This window comes from Pseudophryne corroboree, chromosome 6, assembly GCF_028390025.1.
Source record: "Pseudophryne corroboree isolate aPseCor3 chromosome 6, aPseCor3.hap2, whole genome shotgun sequence".
NCBI lineage: Eukaryota > Metazoa > Chordata > Amphibia > Anura > Myobatrachidae > Pseudophryne > Pseudophryne corroboree.
Window position 1 is genome coordinate 359,595,297 of NC_086449.1, and position 24,293 is coordinate 359,619,589.

The 24,293-nt window shown below is 46.5% G+C and overlaps 1 protein-coding gene across 1 annotated transcript in view; it reads right to left on the minus strand.

The window, feature by feature from the left end:
- Nucleotides 1–4,046: 4,046 nt before the first annotated feature.
- LOC134935281 (ciliary microtubule associated protein 1A-like) overlaps nucleotides 4,047–24,293 on the minus strand; it is a 44,224-nt gene continuing 23,977 nt past the window's right edge. The window contains exons 3-6 of the mRNA XM_063930441.1: nucleotides 11,214–11,309; nucleotides 7,305–7,390; nucleotides 7,174–7,212; nucleotides 4,047–4,288 (exon numbers count right to left, since the gene is read on the minus strand). Coding sequence (XP_063786511.1) covers nucleotides 4,196–4,288; nucleotides 7,174–7,212; nucleotides 7,305–7,390; nucleotides 11,214–11,309 — 314 coding nt within the window. The 3' untranslated portion in view covers nucleotides 4,047–4,195. The remainder of the gene's footprint in view (nucleotides 4,289–7,173; nucleotides 7,213–7,304; nucleotides 7,391–11,213; nucleotides 11,310–24,293) is intronic.

Here is a 24,293-nt window from a genome sequence, read left to right on the forward strand (position 1 = left end):
CCGTGTCGGTAGTGTGTCTTGTGTTAAGGGATGCTTTTGAGACCCCGACGGGCCCTGTGAGTCGGTCCAATCCAAGGATTGACCCCCTGATGTCCCCCCTAATTCAGCCTTATCAAGCCTCTTATGTAAGGATGCCACACTTGCATTCAACATATGCCACATGTCCATCCATTCCTGAGGCGGCACAACCGACAGGGACACACCACTCATTTGCTCCACCTCCTCCTTGGAAAAGCCTTCCGCTTCAGACATGTCGACACCACGTACCGACACCCCACACACACAGGGATTAACCTATAAGGGGACAAAACCAGGCCCTTAGGAGAGACAGAGAGAGAGAGTATGCCAGCACACACCCAGCGCTTAATAACACTGGAAAAATATGACCAGATAGCGCTTTTATATATAAAATTAACAGATTCCCACTCACTGCGCTCAAAATGCCCCCCTCCTCTTTTTTCCAGCCTGAATGTTCAGCAGGGGAGAGACCAGGGAGCCAGCGTTTTCCTCATGCAGCTTCTGTGGAGAAAATGGCGCTGGTTAGTGCTGGGGATCAAGCTCCGCCCACCCGACGGCGGGCTTCGGTCCCGGTGATTTTTTTATAGAAAATGGCAGGGTATCGTAGAATTACTGGCCAGCAGCCTACTCTACCTTGCCAGTGCCCAAATGTGAAGTTTATTGCTGCCCAGGGCGCTCCCCTCTGCGCTCTGCACCCTTCAGTGCTGCTCTGTGTGTGAATGGGAGCAATGGCGCGCAGTTTACCGCTGCGCGCCTTACCTCATGAAAATCTGATGTCTTCTGCCGCCTATGATGTCTTCTGCCTTCTCATACTCACCCGGCTTCTATCTTCGGCATCTGTGAGGAGGACGGCGGCGCGGCTCCGGGACGAACCCCAGGTGAGGCCTGTGTTTCGACTCCCTCTGGAGCTAATGGTGTCCAGTAGCCTTAGAAACAGAGCCCAACCGTTAAGCCAGCCCTGCTTCTCTCCCCTCAGTCCCACGATGCAGGGAGCCTGTTGCCAACAGGACTCCCTGAAAATAAAAAACCTAACAAAATTATTTTTCAACAGAAAACTCTGGAGAGCTCTCTGCAATGTACCCTTTCTCCTCTGGGCACAGAATCTAACTGAGGTCTGGAGGAGGGGCATAGAGGGAGGAGCCAGTGCACACTCATAGTAAAAGTTCTTTTTAGGTGCCCTATCTCCTGCGGAGCCCGTCTATACCCCATGGTCCATACGGAGTACCCAGCATCCTCTAGGACGTAAGAGAAATATATATATACACTCACTGCACCAATTAAAAGTCCCCGTCCCCCCTGAGGTCTGGAGGAGGGGCATAGAGGGAGGAGCCAGTGCACACTCATAGTAAAAGTTCTTTTTAGGTGCCCTATCTCCTGCGGAGCCCGTCTATACCCCATGGTCCATACGGAGTACCCAGCATCCTCTAGGACGTAAGAGAAATATATATATACACTCACTGCACCAATTAAAAGTCCCCGCCCCCCCCCTCTTTTTTTGCCCTCTGTCACCGTGTTCAGCAGGAGAGAGTCCGGGGAGCCAGCTTCTCTGCAGTGTGCTGTGGAGAAAATGGTGCTGGTTAGTGCTGGAGGATCAAGTTCCGCCCCCTCAGCGGTGGGCTTCGGTCCCGCTCAAATTTCCAACATTGGTGGGGGATTATATACTATACTGCCTCCGCAGCCTATATATATGTTAGCTGTGTGTGTTGTGTGTAGGAGCAATGGCGCGTTACCTCAGAGGAGATCTGAAGTCTTCTGCTGCCTTTGAAGTCTTCTTTTTTCTTATACTCACCCGGCTTCTATCTTCAGGCTCTGTGAGGAGGACGGCGGCGCGGCTCCGGGACGGATGGCGAGGGTGAGACCTGCGTTCCAACCCTCTGGAGCTAATGGTGTCCAGTAGCCTAAGAAGCAGAGCCTATCATTTAAGTAGGTCTGCTTCTCTCCCCTCAGTCCCACGATGCAGGGAGCCTGTTGCCAGCAGTGCTCCCTGAAAATAAAAAACCTAATAAAATTCTTTTTCAGAGAAACTCAGGAGAGCTCCCCCTGTAGTGCACCCAGTCTCCTCTGGGCACAGGATCCAACTAAGGTCTGGAGGAGGGGCATAGAGGGAGGAGCCAGTGCACACCCATCTAAAGTTTTTTATAGTGCCCATGTCTACTGCTGAGCCCGTCTTTACCCCATGGTCCTTACGGAGTTCCCAGCATCCTCTAGGACGTAAGAGAAATACAAAATACGTATATCCTGTGAAATACCTATATTATCTAATAACCCTGATGCACGTAGCCCCCTCAGGTTACAGAATATAGGGATAGCAGTAGGAGTGAAATACTGTACACGGAGTAGAAATCACCTAGCAGCTATATGTCACATGTGCAATACAGGAATTATGACAAACAATAAAACTGCACTGGACTAGCAATACTATTACTGAGTAAGGCTATGTACAGGTTGAGTATCCCATATCCAAATATTCCGAAATACAGACTTTTTTGAACGAGAGTGAGATAGTGAAACCTTTGTTTTTTGATGACTCAATGTACACAAACTTTGTTTAATACACAAAGTTATTAAAAATATTGTATTAAATGACCTTCAGGCTGTGTGTATAAGTTGTTGTATATGAAACATAAATTAATTGTGTGAATGTAGACACACTTTGTTTAATGCACAAAGTTATAAAAAAATATTGGCTAAAATTGCCTTCAGGCTGGGTGTATAAGGTGTATATGTAACATAAATACATTCTGTGCTTAGATTTAGATCCCATCACCATGATATCTCATTATGGTATGCAATTATTCCAAAATACGGAAAAATCCGATATCCAAAATACGTCTGGTCCCAAGAATTTTGGATAAGGGATACTCAACCTGTATATAAAAAAGATACTGTATATGAATGCACAGTAAAAACTGGATGAATATCACAAGTATGCACTTGTTCTTAACTAACACTGTCTAAACGACATGTAGACTACTTAAGTGTCCAGTAAATGCACAGCGCTGATGAGGCAGGCGGCTTTACAGAGGAGGCATCACCCAGCAGTCCCAGAATCAGCGCAGCTGTGTGTAATGGCGCCCAAACGTTGACAGGGAGTGAGGGAGACAGAGAGATGCAGCTCCAGCACGGGAACATTTACTCTAAATGGTGCCCAGGGGAGGGGCTACAGGTCAGAGCCTTATCTCCTTGCTGGACCTCACCACTGGGTGCTGTGGGAAGTAATAAAATGGATTATAGCCTAATCCGATCTGTGCCCTTGCCCTGGTGGTCTAGTGGGGTCCCTGTACCAACACAGTGTCCACACCAGCGCACGTGGCCCGCCTCCTAATGGCCGCACTGGATCGTGATTTCCAGCGGGTCCCTCTTACCTCCTCCCTGAGTGCAGCCACGTGATCCCGGAGAACTTCGGTTAGTGTGTGTGTGTGTGCCCTGGGTGAAGAACCGGAGTCTCCGCTGTAAGTACTCGGCAACCAGGGACGCGGGAGTATACAGCGCCACTGCGGGAGATGATGGAGCTGCAGCAGAACATATCAGAGTGATATCTAGCACTAGAGTGCCTCTGCTGCAGCCCTTGAAGTCTTCTATCTTCTATAAAATAGCTCTTCTTAGGGCTGCTGGAGCAGCCCTGCCTGTTAGCTACCTGCGCTGCAGGCACTAACTTACACACTGAGCTCCTGAGCGCAGAGGCGGGGTTATAGAGGAGGCGGCACTGAGCATCTTGGGAACAGTCAAAGCTTTTAGCCTGTTGGTGCCTCGGATCAAGATACTACTCTACACCCCGATGTTATTCCCTGTGGAATACCAGTGTACCCCGCTGCAGAAAGGTGATTGTTGAATTGAGGGGTTAATGCTTGTGACTGGTGAAGAGTTTGATAGAGAATGAGAGATTTGCTAATAGACTCAGGAGATGGGATGGTATATTACGCTCTTATGTGTAGTGACTGTATGTGTAGTCTTACTGTAAAACAAGATAGAACTCAAAAGTGCATTATTTTTATGTTAAATCTATTAACTTCCAAAGAAGCACAACATTTCTTGCAGCATGACTGATCTTTATTTGAAGTACATTGGATGGTTTTTATTGGATGACTTTTTTATTGTCCAATTTGGCTGGTAATGTATGGAAGCAAAGGTCAATCAACCACTTGCTCCATAATGCCAGAAAAGACTTATCTTCTGCTTACTTCGCTGCATGAAAAAATAACGGAGCCATAAACTCGGAGTGGCGTATTCCAAATGAAAACTGTGGCGCCTGAGGTGAGCAAAGTACCACCTAAAGGATAAGGACAAATAAAGACTTAGACCACTATCATGTTTACATATACACTATGTAATTAATACATTGTGTAAACAAGTATCTTCTACCACATAAAAGCAGGCACATAAGATTAACAATACTAAGCAATTGCTCATTGTGTTTACTGCAGCAACATGTACTAAAGTGTTTGTCTCAGGGTCATAAGTAGGCATGTTGGTGCCCTGTGCCATATAGAGTGTTGGCGCCGCTTCATTTTTTTTTTATATAAAAGTATATTAGACATGTCCGAAAATGTCTCTGAAAAAAGGTGCATGACTTAGTGGGGAATGACGTGAATCACTAGACATTTATTTTTTACTAGTCTTCTTTCTCTTTCACATCGTACTCAGATTCTTTAATTTACTCTCACATACCTTACTCTTCTTTCACTTTTGTCTTATACCTTACAGTATATCAATTTCTTTCTTATCTTCCTTTCTTTTCTCTAACATATCTCTCGTTTTTTTCTCATCTCTCACATAACATACCGTTCTTTCTGCTCTCTCACATACCATACTCACCTTTCTTTCTCATCTCTCACATAAGAGCATCACACTTGTCTTCTATCTCTCACATTGCTAATTCACCTCTTTTTCATTACTCACGTGCCTTAAGGCCCATACTCACTAGAAGATTTTAAGTTCAAAGCAGCTCACTTTTGGCGTTTTGAGCTGCTTTCAGCTCAAAATCTACTGGTGTGTATGGGCGGGCGATGAGATCTGATGAGCGCTCCCGCATCATTCATAGCCAGCGAGGTGGGCAATCGTGTGTTTTGCACTCAATGTTTTGCCCACCTCGCTGCTTGTTCATCCATCATCGCTCAGTGTGTACGGTGGCCATGAAACTGTCCTTGGCACTCCGGAGTCCGGCTCCGCAATGCTCCCTCCCCAAGCCCCAACTGAACTAATGTGCCCACCCCGGCAGTGACTCTACAGTTCCACTCACTTTTGCTATTGACAGTGTCCCACTACAGCTCCCAGAAGGCATTCCTGCCGGGAGCTCCCGCCGCTAGGGCTGCCGGGAACTGTAGTTTATTTAGTGCTTCTTCACTGTAATGAGTGGGGGGGGGGGGGGGGGTAATTGGGAAAGAATGGGCAGATTATATATATATATATATATTTTTTATTATTATTTTCTTTCTTTCTTTCTTTTTCTCTTTCTTTCTTTCTTTCTTTCTTTCTTTTTCTCTTTCTTTCTTTCTTTCTTTCTTTCTTCCACCAATGATAATTTATGCCAGTAATATATACATTGCTGTCAGAGGCCAGCAATGTATATGTTCTGGTACCACTGCCCACCAATGTTTATGTATAATATATACATAATACATAAATCGCAGGCAGAGTCCCCATTCATACACATTATGTCAGCAGTGTGCCCCTTTTTACACATTACGGCAGCAGTCCCCATTTTTCACATTACGGCAGCAGTGTCCCCCTTTTTACACATTACGGCAGCAGTCCCCCTTTTTACACATTACGGCAGCAGTGTCCCCCTTTTTACAGATTATGGCAGCAGAGTCACCTCTGCGCCCACCCTTAGCGATGATGGCTGAAAGATTAACTACTTTCAGCCCGGCGGACCCGCCCTGCTCCATCCACAAGCTCCACCAGCCACGGTCCCACCCTGCTCCCTCCACAAGCCCCTCCAGCCATGGTGCCACAGTCCCGCCCCAAGCTCCTCTGGCTACGGCACTGCGGCCCCGCCCTGCTTCCTCCAGCTCACTCGGAGATGCACGTTTGAGGAGCACCTTGCAGCGGCAGCAGCACATTGTGAAGTGAGTCGCTGCCAACAAGTTTGTGTCCCTGAGTTATATACATAGCTGGCACAGGCCAACAATGTATATACCACTACCCACCAATGATTATTTATTTTAAAGGCAGTAATATATACACTGCTGGGCCAGCTCATTATGTAAATAGCCTTTCTAATGAAAGATTTTCATCAAAGTCTTTCTCCTCCTGAAAATCTCTTGCTCTTTGGGAAAATAGCTCCGTGTGTAATCACTACTTTTGTCAAAGATATATCTTTCAGAGATGCTGTCAAAGTCTTTTGAAATGAAAATCTTTTCTTTCACTCCACTCATTCCTTACCCACATTCCTTTCTTTACTCTCCCTTATATCTTATTCTACTGCATCTTAAGGCCCATACACATTGGGCGATTTTGAGCTGAAAGCACAAAGTGTGTATGCCCCGGCGATGAGCGCTGATGCGCACTCCCGCTACATTGCCGGGGGCCGTCGTTCATCTGCTGGTAATACTAGCAGATGAGTGGCGAGGTGAACGGCTTTCCATACCGTCCTGCTATGGAAAGCAGTTCACCCCCGCTGACATTGCTGGGCTTGGGACAAAAACGCTCAGTGTGTATGACCTTTACTTTTCTCATTTGCAGTATTTTAGTCTCTTCTCTCTCATAACTTATTTTCTGCCTCCGTTTAGTGTGGTGTCACATAGCAGCAGTGCTGGACCCCTCCCCCTTACCCTATGATGTCACACAGAGAGGGCGGTGCTGGCAGCATCAGGAAATGCAGCACTACCCAGAGCGTCCTAAGGATACTCCGAGCGGCTGCAGCAACGATAGTGACTGTAGGGTGCCATTCTAGACACCCTGATAGCCAGAAGCAAGTAGCGGGCTAGCAACGGTGCCACCCACAGAGCCATTGTGCTCTGTACGGTGGCATCGCTCGCACACCCCTAGTTATGGCCCTGGTTTGTTTAATTGTGTTATGAAAAATAATCATTGTTTACGGTATAGCTGTCATGGTGCACACTCAAATCTTAGCAACAAAGCTTATGTACCGTGACTTGAAGGATTTGAAATATTAATCCTACTATTGTCATCTGAATACGAGCAAGAATTTACCTTTTCAGGTCTGTATGATCCAGGGCCAGGTCCAGATGTCTAAAATCAGGAAAGTGGTACAAAAAGATAAGGTCAATTAACTAAAGATTGCAGCGACAGATATACTGTACCATTACAAAACGTATGCTTACTTTCTGTTCGAGCCTGGTGCATCTTCCCACCAGCATTGCTGTGGGTGCATTTTTTGCCACTGCCCCTAGGTGATATGCCGCAGGACCTGAGAAAATGGAAAACTTGTCACCTGTATGTAGCTAAACGTATGTATTTATCAAAAAGTAAGATATTCACTAGAACAGTGGTTCTCAAATTCAGTCCAAGCAGCTCACGTTTTCCTGGTCAACTGCAGGTGTACGGGTGCAAACCTCCCAACATGACCCTCTCCAGGAGGGACAGAATGCTCTGCTCCTGGACTTCTCTCTTAATGTATGATTGCCATCACCTGTGCTGAAACACCTTTCTTAGCCAGTAACCTGTTCAAAACAGGTGCCGGCAATCACAAATTAAGAGAAAAGCCCAGAAGCAGAGCATTGTGTCCCTCCTGGAGAGGGTCATGTTGGGAGGTATGCGGGTGTATTCATAACTCACCGACACATTTTAAAAGATCCAAAAGTGGAGCTAATAATTTCACTTGTGATTCTGTGAGGTGACCTGGAAAACATGAACTGTTTGAGGACTGAGTTTAAGAACCTATGCACTAGAGCAATGGTTCCCAAACGTTGTACTTAAGGCAGCCTAACAGTCCAGGTTTTTAGGTTATCCATGGCTGAGCACAGATGGTTATATCAAAATGACAGAGGTACTGAACTAATTAATTCACTTGTGCTCATTCGTGGATATCCTTAAAACCTGGGCTGTTATGGTGCCTTGAGGACTGCATTTGGGAACCACTGCACTAGAGAATGTTCAAATAACTCTATAGATACTATAAAAGTTTTATAAAGTTTTGCTAAAAAGTTCACAATTTTGCATGAATGGTAACGCAACCAACATTATAAGGATAATATAAAGAAGCAAAATGACAAAGGAAGATGGAAAGATGACGCAGTGTAGATGATGAAAGAGTGTAAGCCCTGAACACCAGCTTTATTTCTGCACTTGGTGGAATGTATGAAAATCAGTTTATTTGAAGTATAACTTTAACATGCAATATTGCGTATTATTTTCATGTATTTGCATTAAAGCAAATAACTTTTAATTTTAGTAATGCAAATTGCCCCATTCTTTGTTGTGGTGATTTAACAAAAATGACTGTTGATGGCTAAACAAATAATCATGTAAAGGTTATATTGAATTTGACAGAACACAGCTTATATTCAGGTTGGTTAGCAAATCAAGAAAGCACACTAATGGGCAAAACCATGTTACATACCTCCCAACATGACCCTCTCCGGGAGGGACAGAATACTCTGCTCCTGGACTTCCCTCTTAATTTATGATTGCCATCACCTGGGCTGAAACACCTTTCTTTATCCATTAACCTGGTCAAAACAGGTGCCTGCAATCATGAATTAAGAGAAATATCCAGAAGCAGAGCATTCTGTCCCTCCTGGAGAGGGTCATGTTGGGAGGTATGATGTTACACTGCAGGTGGGGCAGATGTAACATGTGCAAAGAGAGTTAGATTTGGGTAGGTTATATTGTTTCTGTGCATGGAAAATACTGGCTGCTTTATTTTTACTCTGCAGTTTTAGATTTGGGTGTGGTGTGTTCAAACTGAAATCTAAACTGCAGAGTAAATATAAAGCAGCCAGAATTTACCCTGCACAAAAACAATATAACCCACCCAAAGTTAACTCTCTCTGCACATGTTATATCTGCCCACCTGCAGTGCACATGGTTTTGCCCATTAGTGTGCTTTTTTGATTTGCTAACAAACCTGAAAAGGATCAGTATGGGATCCCGGCAGACGGGACGCTGACAAACCTGAATGGGATTGGTATGGGATCCCGGCACACTGGATGCCGCATCGAGGCCACTTGCGGGCACGGTGGATTGCTTCACGCGCCACAGGTTTTATTCTCCCCCCTATGGGTGTCGTGGACACTCGCAGAGGGAGAATCACCTACCTCACCGTAGCATTATGGCATCGGTATTGTGACCGCCGGGATCCCGATGGTCGGTATTTTAACCGCATACCACATGAATAACCCCCATTGTTCAAACAGTGATAGATAAAAGACATTATATATTGTTCTTAATGTCCCTGAATTCCCTTTGCTGAACCATACCTATGGGGCGATCTTTATGAAGCAGTGGGACTTATCAGATGCTGCTTCTCAGAAGGTTGGAGATGAAAATGTAAAGCAGCATTAACATTTGGTGTAAAGCACGCCAACTTTGGAAGTTATTCAGAGTCCCTAAAATAGCAAAACTGCTAAATATAAAATCGCATGCTGTGGGCCACCCAGCACAGGGCAAGGCAGCCAGTATGTGTAGCGCTGCCCAGTGATGCAATTGCAATTCAACTGTAATCGCAGATATTGGAAAATAGAGGTTAACCCCTGTATACCATTGCAGGAAATGCAGGCGATTGACACGCCTGCGTTTCCTGTACCACACCCCAATGCTGCGTCACCCCCCCCCCCCCCTTACATGTCAATCACTATGAGATCGCATCCCTCGGGGATGCGATTGCATAGTGAAAGTCTGCACATGCGCTAGGCAAGTGCTGCGCAGAAGCCTGAAACACGGCCATTTGCTATTTCTCCAAAATTATGATCAACTCTGAATAGCCCCCTTTATATGGAATGTTAGTGCCACTTCAAAAGTTCAGCTTCAACCTGCTGAGAAGCTTCATAATATAGCCCATAATCTGTAAAGTTTAATTGTTTCTTATATATGGATTCAAGCATTTCACTGCACGAATAAGGCCACTTTCATTACCATTAAATTTAGGGTGCAAATTTGCATTGCCTACAATCGATAGGCCGACTATACAGCATGTTCAGGAGAACAATCAGGGTCGGACTGGCCCACAGGGGTACAGGGGAAATCCCCAGTGGGCCCCACTGCCTGAGGGCCCACCCACTCCTCTAGGAATCAGGTATCAAACTGTGCACTTGAATTATACATATGTTACATTATACTGCACAGAACTGGTGTATTTTCTACAGTGCATTGCTGTCCTGGTACTTATTTATTAAATTCCCAAATAATGCACTCTCTAATGCTTACCCAAGGTTCTACTGAGGTTGGCGACACCCCCTTTGGAGGCTGGCCACACCCCTAAATATGGGCCCTATCACTGCATTCCCCCGGTGGGCCCTTCATGCCCCAGTCTGACACTGAGAACAAGTACCTGTAATAAGACCAGTTTCTGAGCATTATGTAGAAAAACAGAAAAGAAAAATCTGATTCTGTACATTATTAATGCAGCGATTTACATGTTTTAATCACTTTATATAAAATGTCTCACATTACTAGCAGGTTTATGTTCCATTGGCTTCAGTGAATTGCATGATCATTGCTTGTTTTGCACAGACTTACATGCTGCCTGCTCTCACATTTGCATCTTCTCTATCAATATGTAGCTTCATTGATTATTTCCATATAACTCAATAAATGAAGGTAACATTATTTTACACTAATTAATACATTGAATAATACACATCAAATTACGCACTTGAATTATATTATCTTTAGCAATTCTATTTGCGGATTGCTTTCTTGTTTTTTTTTTTGGGACTACTGCCTGCCCCCAGTCCCTCTGTCTCTTGTCTATTTACTACGGGGAGCCTCTCAACTCCCTCACCACCATCACCACAGCACACTGCAGCCCATGGGTGGGACAGCCCCCCAAAAATGGGACTGTCCCATGAAAATCAGGACAGTTTTGGGAGGTATGTAGCACTGCCCTCTACCACTCCTCCCTAACATGCTGTCACTATTGCCAAGAAGTGGCAAGATCCACCCATATCCATTCATCATCTAGAATACACTTACTTATTATAAAAGACAACATGCTGCGAGTAAAAAGGCATTAAAGGTAAAATGATGCAAATCATTATAATCTGAAGATAGTTCAATCATCATCATCGCACCTGGTCCTGGGGTCTCACATGATCTCTCCCTCGTACTTTGAGCCCCAAAGGTGTAGGCCGGGGATCTCTTCCTTGTCGGATCGTGTCCATCATACCCTGTATGAGGAAACAGATAGCATCTAAATTAAAACAAATAAGTCTTGAGGAAAGGTTAAAAGAGAAAAGTGGTCACATAAAGGGAGAAACCGAAACATAAAACTATAGGCAGTGGAAACAAGAAAGAGAGACTAGAGAGCATCAGAATCTGGAAATGGCTGGCTTATTTAAACTTTATCTAAACTTAATTTTTAAATCCACCATATATCTTCCCAAACTCCTTTTCCCACAAATTGCTAACTCGTCCTGACATTGGGGGTAATTCCAAGTTGATCGCAGCAGGAAATTTTTTAGCAGTTGGGCAAAACCATGTGCACTGCAGGGGGGGCAGATATAACATGTGCAGAGAGAGTTAGATTTGGGTGGGTTATTTTGTTTCTGTGCAGGGTAAATACTGGCTGCTTTATTTTTACACTGCAATTTAGATTGCAGATTGAACTCACCACACCCAAATCTATCTCTCTCTGCACATGTTATACCTGCCTTCCCTGCAGTGCACATGGGTGGTCATTCCGAGTTGTTCGCTCGTTGCCGATTTTCGCTATATTGCGATTTTCCGCTTACTGCGCATGCGCAATGTCCGCAGTGCGACTGCGCCAAGTAAATTTGCTATGAAGTTAGGTATTTTACTCACGGCATTACGTTCTGGTGATCGTAATGTGATTGACAGGAAGTGGGTATTTCTGGGCGGAAACTGGCCGTTTTATGGGTGTGTTGGAAAAAACGCTACCGTTTCTGGGAAAAATGCGGGAGTGGCTGGAGAAACGGGGGAGTGTCTGGGCGAACGCTGGGTGTGTTTGTGACGTCAAACCAGGAACGAAACTGACTGAACTGATCGCAATGGCAGAGTAAGTCCGGAGCTACTCAGAAACTGCTAAGAAAGGTCTAATCGCAATATTGCGAATCTTTCGTTCGCAATTTTGAGAAGCTAAGATACACTCCCAGTAGGCAGCGGCTTAGCGTGTGCAATGCTGCTAAAAGCAGCTTGCGAGCGAACAACTCGGAATGACCATCATGGTTTTGTCCAACTGCTAACAAAGTTCCTGCTGCGATCAACTTGGAATTACTCCCATTGTGAGGACCAGAGCTGTGTAGCATGGATGGAGCCTGTGCTCTGTGTGCTGGAGGAGGCAGGGGTGCCACCAGGAGCTGACTGCCCATGATATTATATTCCTCAATTCTAGTGATTGGCCGCCAGGATCTCCCACCTGGGTCTTGGCATCTGAACAGTGGTAAAATGACCAGCAATGAAAACACCTAATCTGCCTATTGCCAGAGGGGAGCAGCTCTTCATCTTCACATGCTGTGCCCCCTGACCCTGCCTCACTAACCAGACCTTAGATAACTTTATTACCCTCCATCCACAAGTAAGGCTCCTATTAGTTTGTGTGTCAGTCTGCTTCCATATACCACTGTCACCTCCCCCCTCCCACAGTACTTTCTACTGGCTGCAGATCTAAAGTGACGTGGAGAATCCTGAGCCTGGCAGGTAGGCATAATCTGCTGATCAGAATGATTTCTGCAGTAAAATTAACTGACTTTACTTATGTTAGTGAAGGCTTCCCCATGTGATTTACAGAGATTATAGAAGTACTTATACCGCCACAATACCTACAGTATAATTGAATCACTTAAAAAATATATATAGTCCTTGAATAAAGATTTTTTAAGTAAATGTCTTCATATTTTTTATGTTTCTTATTATTCATTTTATAAAGTTTTTTCTTCATCTATTGATCCCATTTATTTAAATTTGGATAAAAAGGGGGAAAAGATTGCCTGCACCACAAACCATACTTTATAGTTTTACAGTGTCTGTGAGACAACTGTCTAAGGGGCTCATTTATCATATAGTTGCGGCTGTTTTCGGGGGTTAGCCGTAAATATTAAGAATCCCCCGAATTTGAGAAGGAGGGACCTCAGCAGGTTTCTCCAATATCTGCTGCAACTCCTCCATTGATGGCCACAGCCACATCTCCCATAGGTTTCCATGGGGGATGTGATGCTGCCCGATTTACCAATATCTGGAATGCAATGCATTCCCAATATTGGCCCCTACAGCTACCGCCATCTGAAGATGGTGGTAACCCATTATAGCCTATGGGCTACACATTACGATTGTAGCCAGCAGAGGGTTCCTCCAGAACCCTCCCTGGAAGTGGCTGCTGTGCTTGTGCGATCGCACATGCGTAGGAGCCCTGGCAGCCAATGCAGCATATTAAAGGGACAGGCTAGTTTCAGAGCCCCTGTCCATGCATGTGCTGCATGATAAACTTAAGGGATAGGCGATCCTGGACAGCAAGATCCCACCCAGATTGCATTGATTATGCGCTCCTTGATAAATGTACCCCTAAATTGTTAGCTAGGCAGGGCGTATTCTCTAAAACACAAGCCTTCCATCTGTATCCATATAACATTCTATAATCAGAAAGTCATATGGGGGTACTAGTATCCACCTAAAGAACGCAATAATTGTTGCCTATATGTATAAAAGATATAAACATTTTTTTTAAATGTAACATGCAACATATATGACCAGCTCCCCTGAAATAATATATATATATATATATATATATATATATATATATATATATATAAAGATTTTAAACCTACCTGTAAATCTTTTTCTCCTAGTCCGTAGAGGATGCTGGGGACTCCATAAGGACCATGGGGGTATAGACGGGCTCCGCAGGAGACATGGGCACTCTAAAGACTTTAGAATGGGTGTGCACTGGCTCCTCCCTCTATGCCCCTCCTCCAGACCTCAGTTAGAGAAACTGTGCCCAGAGGAGATGGACAGTACGACGAAAGGATTTTTGTTAATCTAAGGGCAAGATTCATACCAGCCCACACCATCCACACCGTATAATATGGAATATACAAACCAGTTAACAGTATGAAACAAACAGCATCAGCCCGAGACTGATCAAACTGTAACATAACCCTTATGTAAGCAAAACCTATATACAAGTCATGTAGAATGTAGTCCGCACTGGGACGGGCGCCCAGCATACTCTATGGACTAGGAGAAAAATATTTACCGGTAGGTTTAAAATCTTATTTTCTCTTGCGTCCTAGAGGATGCTGGGGACTCCGTAAGGACCATGGGGATTATACCAAGGCTCCAGACCGGGCGGGAGAGTGCGGATGACTCTGCAGCACCGATTGAGCAAACAGGAGGTCCTCATCAGCCAGGGTATCAAACTTGTAGAATTTTGCAAAAGTGTTTGAACCCGACCAAGTAGCCGCTCGGCACAGCTGTAATGCCGAGACGCCTCGGGCAGCCGCCCAAGAAGAGCCCACCTTTCTAGTGGAATGGGCCTTCACCGAATTTGGAACTGGCAATCCAGCCGTAGAATGAGCCTGCTGAATCGTGTTACAGATCCAGCAGGCAATAGTCTGCTTAGAAGCAGGGGCGCCAACTTTGTTGGCTTCATACAGGACAAACAGTGCCCCTGTTTTCCTAATCCGAGCCGTCCTAGCTACATAAACTTTTAAGGCTCGACTACATCAAGAGACTTGGAATCCTCCAAGTCCCCCGTAGCCACAGGCACCACTTTGGGCAGAAATTGAGGGCGAGTTCTCAACTCTGCTCTATCCACATGGAAAATCAGATGTGAGACAAAGCCGCCAATTCGGACACCCGCCTCGCAGATGCCAAGGCTAATAACATGACCACTTTCCAAGTGAGAAATTTCAGCTCAACTGTTTGAAGAAGTTCAAACCAGTGTGACTTAAGGAACTGTACCACGTTAAGGTCCCATGCTGCCACTGGGGGCACAAAAGAAGGCTGGATGTGCAGCACTTCCTTTACGAAAGTCTGGACTTCTGAAAGAATATGGATAGGGCGGAAATCTGAACCTTAATGGAGCCTAACTTCAGGCCCATATCCACTCCTGTCTGTAAAAAGTGGAGAAAACGGCCCAGGTGGAAATCTTCCGTAGGAGCATTCTTGGCTTCACACCAATAAACATACTTCCTCCAGATACGGTGATAATGTTTCACCGTCACCTCTTTCCTAGCCGTTATCAGAGTAGGGATGACTTCCTCCGGAATACCTTTTCCAGCTAGGATGCGGTGTTCAACCGCCATACCGTCAAACGTAACCGTGGTAAGTCTTGGAACACGCAGGGCCCCTGCTGCAACAGGTCCTCCCTGAGAGGAAGAGGCCATGGATCTTCTGTGAGAATCTCCTGAAGATCTGAATACCAGGCCCTTCGAGGTCAATCCGGAACAATGTGTATTGTCTGCACTCTTTTTCTTCTTATGATTCTCAATATTTTGGAGATGAGAGGAAGAGGAGGGAATACATAGGCCGACTGAAACACCCATGGTGTCACCAGGGCGTCTACCGCTACTGCCTGAGGGTCTCTTGACCTGGCACAATACCTCCGAAGTTTCTTGTTGAGGCGTGACGCCATCATGTCTATTTGAGGAAGTCCCCAAATACTTGTTATTTCTGCAAAAACTTCTTGATGAAGTCCCCACTCTCCAGGATGGAGATCGTGTCTGCTGAAGAAGTCTGGAGATCGTGTCACTCTCGGAATGAAGACTGCTGACAGAGCGCTTACGTGATTTTCCGCCCAGCGCAGAATCCGTGTGGCTTCCACCATTGCCACTCTGCTCTTTGTCCCGCCTTGGCGATTTACATGAGCCACGGCTGTGACGTCTGATTGAATCAGAACCGGTAGTTCGCGAAGAAGCTTCTCCGCTTGTCGTAAGCCGTTGTATATGGCCCTTAATTCCAGTATGTTGATGTGTAGACAAGACTCCTGGCTTGACCATGTTCCCTTAAAATTTCTTCCTTGTGTGACTGCTCCCCATCCTCAGAGGCTCGCGTCCGTGGTCACCAGAACCCAGTCTTGAATTCCGAACCTGCGACCCTCTAGAAGATGAGCACTCTGCAGCCACCACAGGAGAGACACCCTGGCCGTGGGGGACAGGCTTGTTTTCTGATGAATTTGAAGATGGGACCCGGACCACTTGTCCAGAAGGACCCACTGAAATGTCCTCGCATGAAGCCTGCCGAAGGGAATGGCCTCGTAGGTTGCCACCATTTTTCCCAGTACTCGAGTGCATTGATGGACTGACACATTTTTGCGGTTTTAACAGGTCTCTGACCATGTTCTGGAGTTCCTGGGCTTTTTCCATCGGGAGAAAAACCCTCTTTTGTTCCGTGTCCAGAATCATGCCCAAGAAAGATAACCGAGTTGTTGGAACCAACTGTGACTTTGGTAGATTCAGAATCCAGCCATGTTGCTGCAGCACACTCAGGGAGAGCGACACGCTCTTCAGCAACTGATCTCTCGATCTCGCTTTTATCAGGAGATCGTCCAAGTACAGGATAATTGTGACTCCCTGCCTGCGCAGGAGCACCATCATTTCCGCTATTAACTTGGTGAAAACCCTCGGGGCCGTGGAAAGCCCAAATGGCAACGTCTGAAACTGGTAATGACAGTCCTGTACCGCGAATCTTAGGTACGCCTGATGAGGGGGATATATGGGGACATGAAGGTATGTATCCTTCATGTTTAGTGACACCATAAAATCCCCCCCTTCCAGGCTGGAAATAACTGCCCGGAGCGATTCCATCTTGAATTTGAACTTTTTCAAGTACAGGTTTAGGGATTTTAAATTTAGAATGGGTCTGACCGAGCCATCCGGTTTCGGGACCACAGATAGGGTTGAATAGTACCCCTTCTCCTGTTGAACTAGGGGAACCTTGACAACCACTTGTTGTTGACACAGTTTGTGGATTGCAGCTAAAATTATCCTTGAATTCCAGCTTGTAGCCTTGGGATACAATTTCCATTGCCCAAGGATCCACGTCTGACTGAACCCAGACGTGGCTGAAGAGTCGAAGACGTGCCCACACCGGCACGGACACCCTCAGAGGAGCCCCAGCGTCATGCGGTGGATTTAGTAGAAGCCGGGGAGGACTTCTGCTCCTGGGAACTAGCCGTAGCAGGCACCTCTTCTAGACTTATGCGACCGAAAGGACTGCATCTGATATTGTGGTGTTTTCTTTTGCTGTGGGGGAACATAAGGTAAAAAAGTAGATTTACCCGCGGTAGCTGTGGAAACCAGGTCCGCGAGACCTTCCTCAAATAAAACCTCACCCTTGTAAGGCAAAACTTCCATATGCCTCTTTAAGTCGGCATCACCCGTCCATTGGCGGGTCCACAGGGCTCGCCTAGCAGAAATCGCCATGGCGTTGGCTCTCGAACCTAGCAGTCCAACGTCTCTCTGAGCGTCTCTCATATATAAGACTGTGTCTCTAATGTGAGCTAAGGTCAATAAAATGGTATCCCTATATAAGGTATCAATGTCAGCTGACAAGGTATCTACCCAAGCTGCTACAGCGCTACAAACCCAAGCCGACGCTATTGCCGGTCTGAGCAAGGCACCCGTATGCGTATAAATTGATTTTAAGGTAGTCTCCTGTCTGCAATCAGCAGGATCCTTGAGGGCTGCCGTGTCTGGGGATGGTAGCGCCACCTTTTTGGACAAGCGCGTTAAAGCCTTGTCCACCTTGGGTGAGGTTTGCCACCGTAACCTGTCCTGTCCCGGGAAAGGATACGCCATAAGAATTCTCTTGGGAATCTGCAGTTTCTTGTCTGGAGTTTCCCAAGCTTTTTCAAATAACTCATTCAGCTCATGAGATGGGGGAAAAGTCACCTTAGGTTTCTTTTCCTTAAACATGCATACCCTCGTGTCAGGGACAGAGGGGTCATCTGTGATATGCAAAACATCTTTTATTGCAATAATCATATAATGAATACTTTTGGCCACCCTTAGGTGTAACGTCGCATCATCGTAGTCGACACTGGAGTCAGAATCCGTGTCGGTATCAGTGTCTGCTACTTGGGACAGTGGACGTTTCTGAGACCCCGAAGGTCCCTGTGATACAGTCAAAGCTATGGATTGTTTACCTGTTTTATCCCTGGACTCTGCTTTGTCCAATCTCTTATGTAATAAAGACACATTTGCGTTTAAAACATTCCACATATCCAACCAATCATGTATCGGCGTTGCCGACGGAGACACCACAATCATCTGCTCCACCTCCTCCCTAGAAGAGCCTTCCGCTTCAGACATGCCGACACCCACGTACCGACACTCCCACACACTCAGGGATATATCTATATGGAGACAGTCCCCCTATAAGGCCCTTTGGAGAGACAGAGAGGGTATGCCAGCACACACCCAGCGCCACCGGACACTGGAATAAAATCCCAGTCAGTTCAGCGCTTTTATAGAGATATATATATATATATAATTACTCACTGCGCCAATTAATGTGCCTACCCCCCTCTGTTTTGCCCTCTGGAACCGTGTTCAGCAGGGGAGAGTCCGGGGAGCAAGCTTCTCTGCAGTGTGCTGTGGATAAAATGGCGCTGGTTAGTGCTGGAGGATCAAGCCCCGCCCCCTCAGCGGCGGGCTTCGGCCCCGCTCAAATTATTTATACTGGCGTTTATTTTTTAATATACCGCCTCCGCAGTATATATTGCCTATGCCAGTGTCCCTTGAGGTTAATATTGCTGCCCAGGGCACCCCCCCTGCGCCCTGCACCCTTACAGTGCCCGCTGTGTGTGTATGTGTGGGAGCAATGGCGCGCACCGTTACCTCAGTAAAGATCTGAAGTCTTCTGCCGCCTTTGAAGTCTTCTTTTCTTCTCAATACTCACCCGGCTTCTATCTTCCGGCTCTGTGAGGAGGACGGCGGCGCGGCTCCGGGACGAACGGCGAGGGTGAGACCTGCGTTCCAACCCTCTGGAGCTAATGGTGTCCAGTAGCCTAAGAAACAGAGCCTATCATTTAAGTAGGTCTGCTTCTCTCCCCTCAGTCCCACGATGCACGGAGCCTGTTGCCAGCAGTGCTCCCTGAAAATAAAAAACCTAACAAAAAGTGTTTTTCAGAGAAACTCAGTAGAGCTCCCCTGCAGTGCACCCAGTCTCCTCTGGGCACAGGATCTAACTGAGGTCTGTAGGAGGGGCATAGAGGGAGGAGCCAGTGCACACCCATTCTAAGGTCTTTAGAGTGCACATGTCTCCTGCGGAGCCCGTCTATACCCCCATGGTCCTTACGGAGTCCCCAGCATCCTCTAGGACAGGCATTCCCAACCGCGGTCCTCAAGGCACACCAACAGTGCATGTTTTAGTGATTTCCAGGCTTCAGCACAGATGGTTAAATCAAAATAACTGAGGTACTAATTAAGTCACCTGTGTTCAAGCCTGGATATCACTAAAACCAGGACTGTTAGTGTGCCTTGAGGACCGAGGTTGGGAAACACTGCTCTAGGACAGAAGAGAAATATATATATATATATCAAAACAAAAAGTACAGCACTCACCAAAATAAGCTCAATTATCCTCACAACATCTATGGATAAATGAATAAACGATGGGGGTTTAGTTAGTGAATTGGGCAATGCACGGAAGCCTGCATACCGCTCCACGGTACCCCACCTTCATGCAGGTCCTACAGTATCACCAAATCATCTAAATTAAAACCTGGCAACTGTATCTCATAATATAACTGCAAAAATGCCCACTTGGTGTAAGGTATACCTGCCATGAACTGCATGGCTTTTAAAGGTAAAGGCTTGCCTACCCTCCCGCATTCAGCGGGAGGCTCCCGATTTTTAAGAGAGCCTCCCGCTGCCCTGCATACCTTGGCCGCCCTCCCGGATTTTAAGGTCTGTCATTAAAAATCTGGACTGCGCATGCGCAAGTCCAGAGCGGCGGGGGGCGGGGCCTGCACGGGAGACGTCAGGCAGCCACAGCAGGGTTGTGTGCAGCCGCAGCGTCAGCTGTACTGCTGTGCACACTGAGAGGCCGTCTGAAGCAGTGTTTTGCTTCCCTGTGCCTAGCCCCTCCCACCTCACTCAGCAGCGTGTACCAGCACCACAAGAAGCAGCAGCAGATTTCCTCTCACTGGCTGTACTTCGGCTCTCACTGGGGTTCCTGCACTATGCTGCCCTCCCACACTGTACTGAGGTCGGCTCCCAGTGCATACAGGAAGGAGCAAGATAGCAAGGTGGGTGCAGGGGTGCAGACTGCAGAGTGTCATGGGGGTGGGGGGTGTAATGTGGCATTGGGTGTAATATGGCACTGGCTGTAATATGGGAGCAAGGCTGTGTATAATAGTATGTAATATGGGGGAGGGGGGTATGTATGCTGTTTGTAACATGTTGGGTGTAATATGGGGGGGCTGTGTATAATGTAATGCACTGGGTGGAATATGGGAGAGGGGGCCTGTATAAAATGTAATGTGCTGGGATGTAATATGGGGGGGGGCTGTGTATAATGTGCTGGGTGTAATATGGGGGAGGGGGCCTGTATATAATGTAATGTGCTTGGTGTAATATGGGGGGGCTGTGTATAATGTGCTGGGTGTAATATGGGGGGCTGTGTATAATGTCATGTGCTGGGTGTAATATTGGGAGGTTGGGATTGGGTGACCGGCGATCGGGATCCCATCGTTCAGCATACCGACGTCAGGGTCTCAGCTGCCAGATTGTCGGCGGGTGGGGGTGAGCGCAACGAAGCTCCTTGCTTGCTCGCTGCGCTCGCCACAGGTTCTATTCAAAGTCTGTGGGTTTTGGGACACCCACGAGTGGGAACAGTCCCTGTTAGTCAGAATGCAGACTGTCGGGATTTCTAGCGGTTAGGATGCCGACCGCTGGTAACGTGATTACATCCCATATGGAGGAGCTGTGTGCGCTATGTGTAATGTGGTACTGGGAGTTATATGGGGGGTGGGGGGCTGTGTATAATGCAATGTAATCTGATACTGGGTGTAATATGGGCAAGGGGCGCTGTGTATGTTTATGTCATCCCTCCCAAATGTCCTGATTTTGGCTGGACAGTCTAGTTTTTCATGGACTGTGCCGATGTCCACCCGTGGCATCAGTGTCCCACCCACGGGAGCCAGCAGACACACCGGAAGGAGCACAAGACGCCAGCACGGAGAATACGCGTCCAGCTGCAAGGAGACCAGCCACGCACAGACCGCTCAACACAGCACCCGGCATCACAGACGCCTGTCACGGATCCATGATACACAGGTAGATTGCAGGGACAGTTAGCGTGTGAGGGTTGTTGAATGGCAAAAAATAGACTCCACCAATTATTCATATAAACGGACCAGAAAAAAGCTGCTTAATTACAACAGAGAGCTTGCAAACATTGATTTTATTATTTTTTTTTATTTATTTATTTAATTTTTATTTATTTAATTTTAATATTTTGGTTTTTCTTCTTTTAATCTCTATTCCTTCTTTAACGTTTATTCTTCTCTTTCCTCTTCTTAAATCTTCTTAAGGCATTGCTATTCACAGCGCTTTGTTTCCCATTTATCAGTGTCCCGCAGTTGGCAGACCCTCTCTCACGCTGATTTGCTTAGCAGAGCAGTAGTGAATAGACACGGGGGGGGGGGGGTCATTCCGAGTTGTTCGCTTGTTGCCGATTTTCGCAACGGAGCGATTAAGGCAAAAATGCGCATGGTACGCAGTGCGCATGCGCTAAGTATTTTAGTACCAAACTTGGTAGATTTACTCACGTCCGAACGAAGAATTTTCATTGTTGAAGTGATCGGAGTGTGATTGACAGGAAGTGGGTGTTTCTGGGCAGAAACTGACCGTTTTCAGGGAGTGTGCGGAAAAATGCAGACATGCCAGGATAAAACGCGGGAGTGTCTGGAGAAACGGGGGAGTGGCTGGCCGAACGCAGGGCGTGTTTGTGACGTCAAACCAGGAACAAAACGGGCTGAGCTGATTGCAGTGTAGGAGTAAGTCACGAGCTACTCAGAAACTGCTAAGAATTTCTATTCGCAATTCTGCTAATCTTTTGTTCGCAATTCTGCTAAGCTAAGATACACTCCCAGAGGGCGGCGGCCTAGCGTGTGCAATGCTGCTAAAATCTGCTACCGAGCGATCAACTCGGAATGACCCCCACTGTGCGCTTGTGCACAGCGTCTATTCACCACAGTGGGAGTCTCAACACTGGCCTAATACACACTTTCTGGATTTCAAGCACTCTGTGGGAGACGGAGTAGTCAGAACGCGGTGTCCCCGGCTGTACCCCATCGCTAGGCAACGGACGGCGTGGAGGTGATCACGTCATAGCCGGCGGACGGAGACGCGGCGCTTGACTCACCGTGCACTGGTGGCGGTAATCCCTGCCTACTTAAGGTAAGCTTCTCAATATAGTCTTTCTGTATGTCACCTTGAAGAAGGGGCGTGTGAGCCCTGAAATGTCGGTGGTGCATATTTTGCAAATTATTTAAATACAGTTTTGACTTTTTTCATTAAGCCTCTGGAGTGCCGCTGTTTGTTTCCCCTAGTAACGGGGGAACAGTGTTTGTGTATACCATTCATACTGAGGGCACCGGAGCAGATATATATATATATATATATATATATATATATATATATATATATATAGTCCATGTGAATGAACTAGCACTCTTTGCTGGAATCCTTATACGCAGGGTGCATCAGTGAGCAGTTAATGTGTAATGTGTCGAATAAACTGCGGCACTCCAAGTAGATGTAGAAAATCTTTAGTGAAAAAGTAGCATTACATCTGAGTTATGTGGCTTAAGTTTCGGTGCCACTCAAGCACCTTTCTCAAAGCAGACAACAGATGTCTGCTCTGGAGTGGGGCTGTCGCTTCCCTCCTCACGATGTATAAGAACCAGGCGGCACTAAGTGGACTTGGTGAAAAAATAGTGCTTTAGTGTGACAAAAATGCAATTAGGGCATAGCTTGCCAACGTTTCAGCGCCGCACAGGGCGCTTTTTTCAAGGCTCTACGCTGTAGAACAAACAGCATAGAGCCTTGAAAAAAGCACCCTGCATGGACCCCGCATGCTCCCGTCTAGCGTGGAGTGTTGTCATGACAACACGCGCACTGGGGGGAGGAATGTCATCGGCCGGGAACTCAGGGAGCGGTGCCGGAAGTCTCCTGGAGCGGATGCTGCAGGGAGGATGCCTTTTCACTGGCGGGCTTCTCACCTTTATAGGTAGGCACCTTTTTCTTAATTTTGTTCACATCACGCCCATTTACGCTGACCACTCCCCCACACCGCTGGTCATGCCCCCACATCATTAGTCACACCCCCAGCAGCAGCGCATAATAGGCCCTTTTGAAATTTCAGCTCCAGGCCCATTTGGACCTTAATCTGGCACTGGGTGCATGTAGCCCATGGCCACCTAGGGTTAACCCCTGGTTAACTCATTAACTGTGGCCACAAACTCTGTTCATGCACCCCAATTATCTTAAACCTGTGTCAGCTGCCCTTTAGTAAATGATTAGCCAGTGTCAGGTGACTAGTGTACCTTTAAAAGCCATGCAGTTCATGGCAGGTATACCTTACACCAAGTGGGCATTTTTGCAGTTATATTATGAGATACAGTTGCCAGGTTTTAATTTAGATGATTTGGTGATAGTGTAGGACCTGCATGAAGGTGGGGTACAGTGGAGCGGTATGCAGGCTTCCGTGCATTGGCCAATTCACTAACTAAACCCCCATCATTTATTCATTTATCCATAGATGTTGTGAGGATAATTGAGCTTATTTTGGTGAGTGCTGTACTTTTTGTTTCTATATTTTTGAGTAGGTGGCCATGGGCTACATGCACCCCACCCTATTAGTGGCGAGTGCGGATACTGCACCCCACTTCTGGGGTGGCGAGTGCTGTGGTTTTCTTTATGCTGGTATATATATATATATATATATATAGTGTAACACTGTAGGGGTGCAAGACGCCTTTTCCTGGGGAATATGGCCGCACGCAGCAGCTGAGGAACAACACAAGTCCAGTTTCTGGTACAACTGACCCCGGCCAGTTTTATTGAAACAGAAAATAAAACAAACCCCAAAATAAAAATACCTTGCCTGTCCGGCACTAACTAAACATAAGATATTCCTAACTGTCACTAAACAAAACACAGAGTTCGTCAGTACATACTGTATAGCTT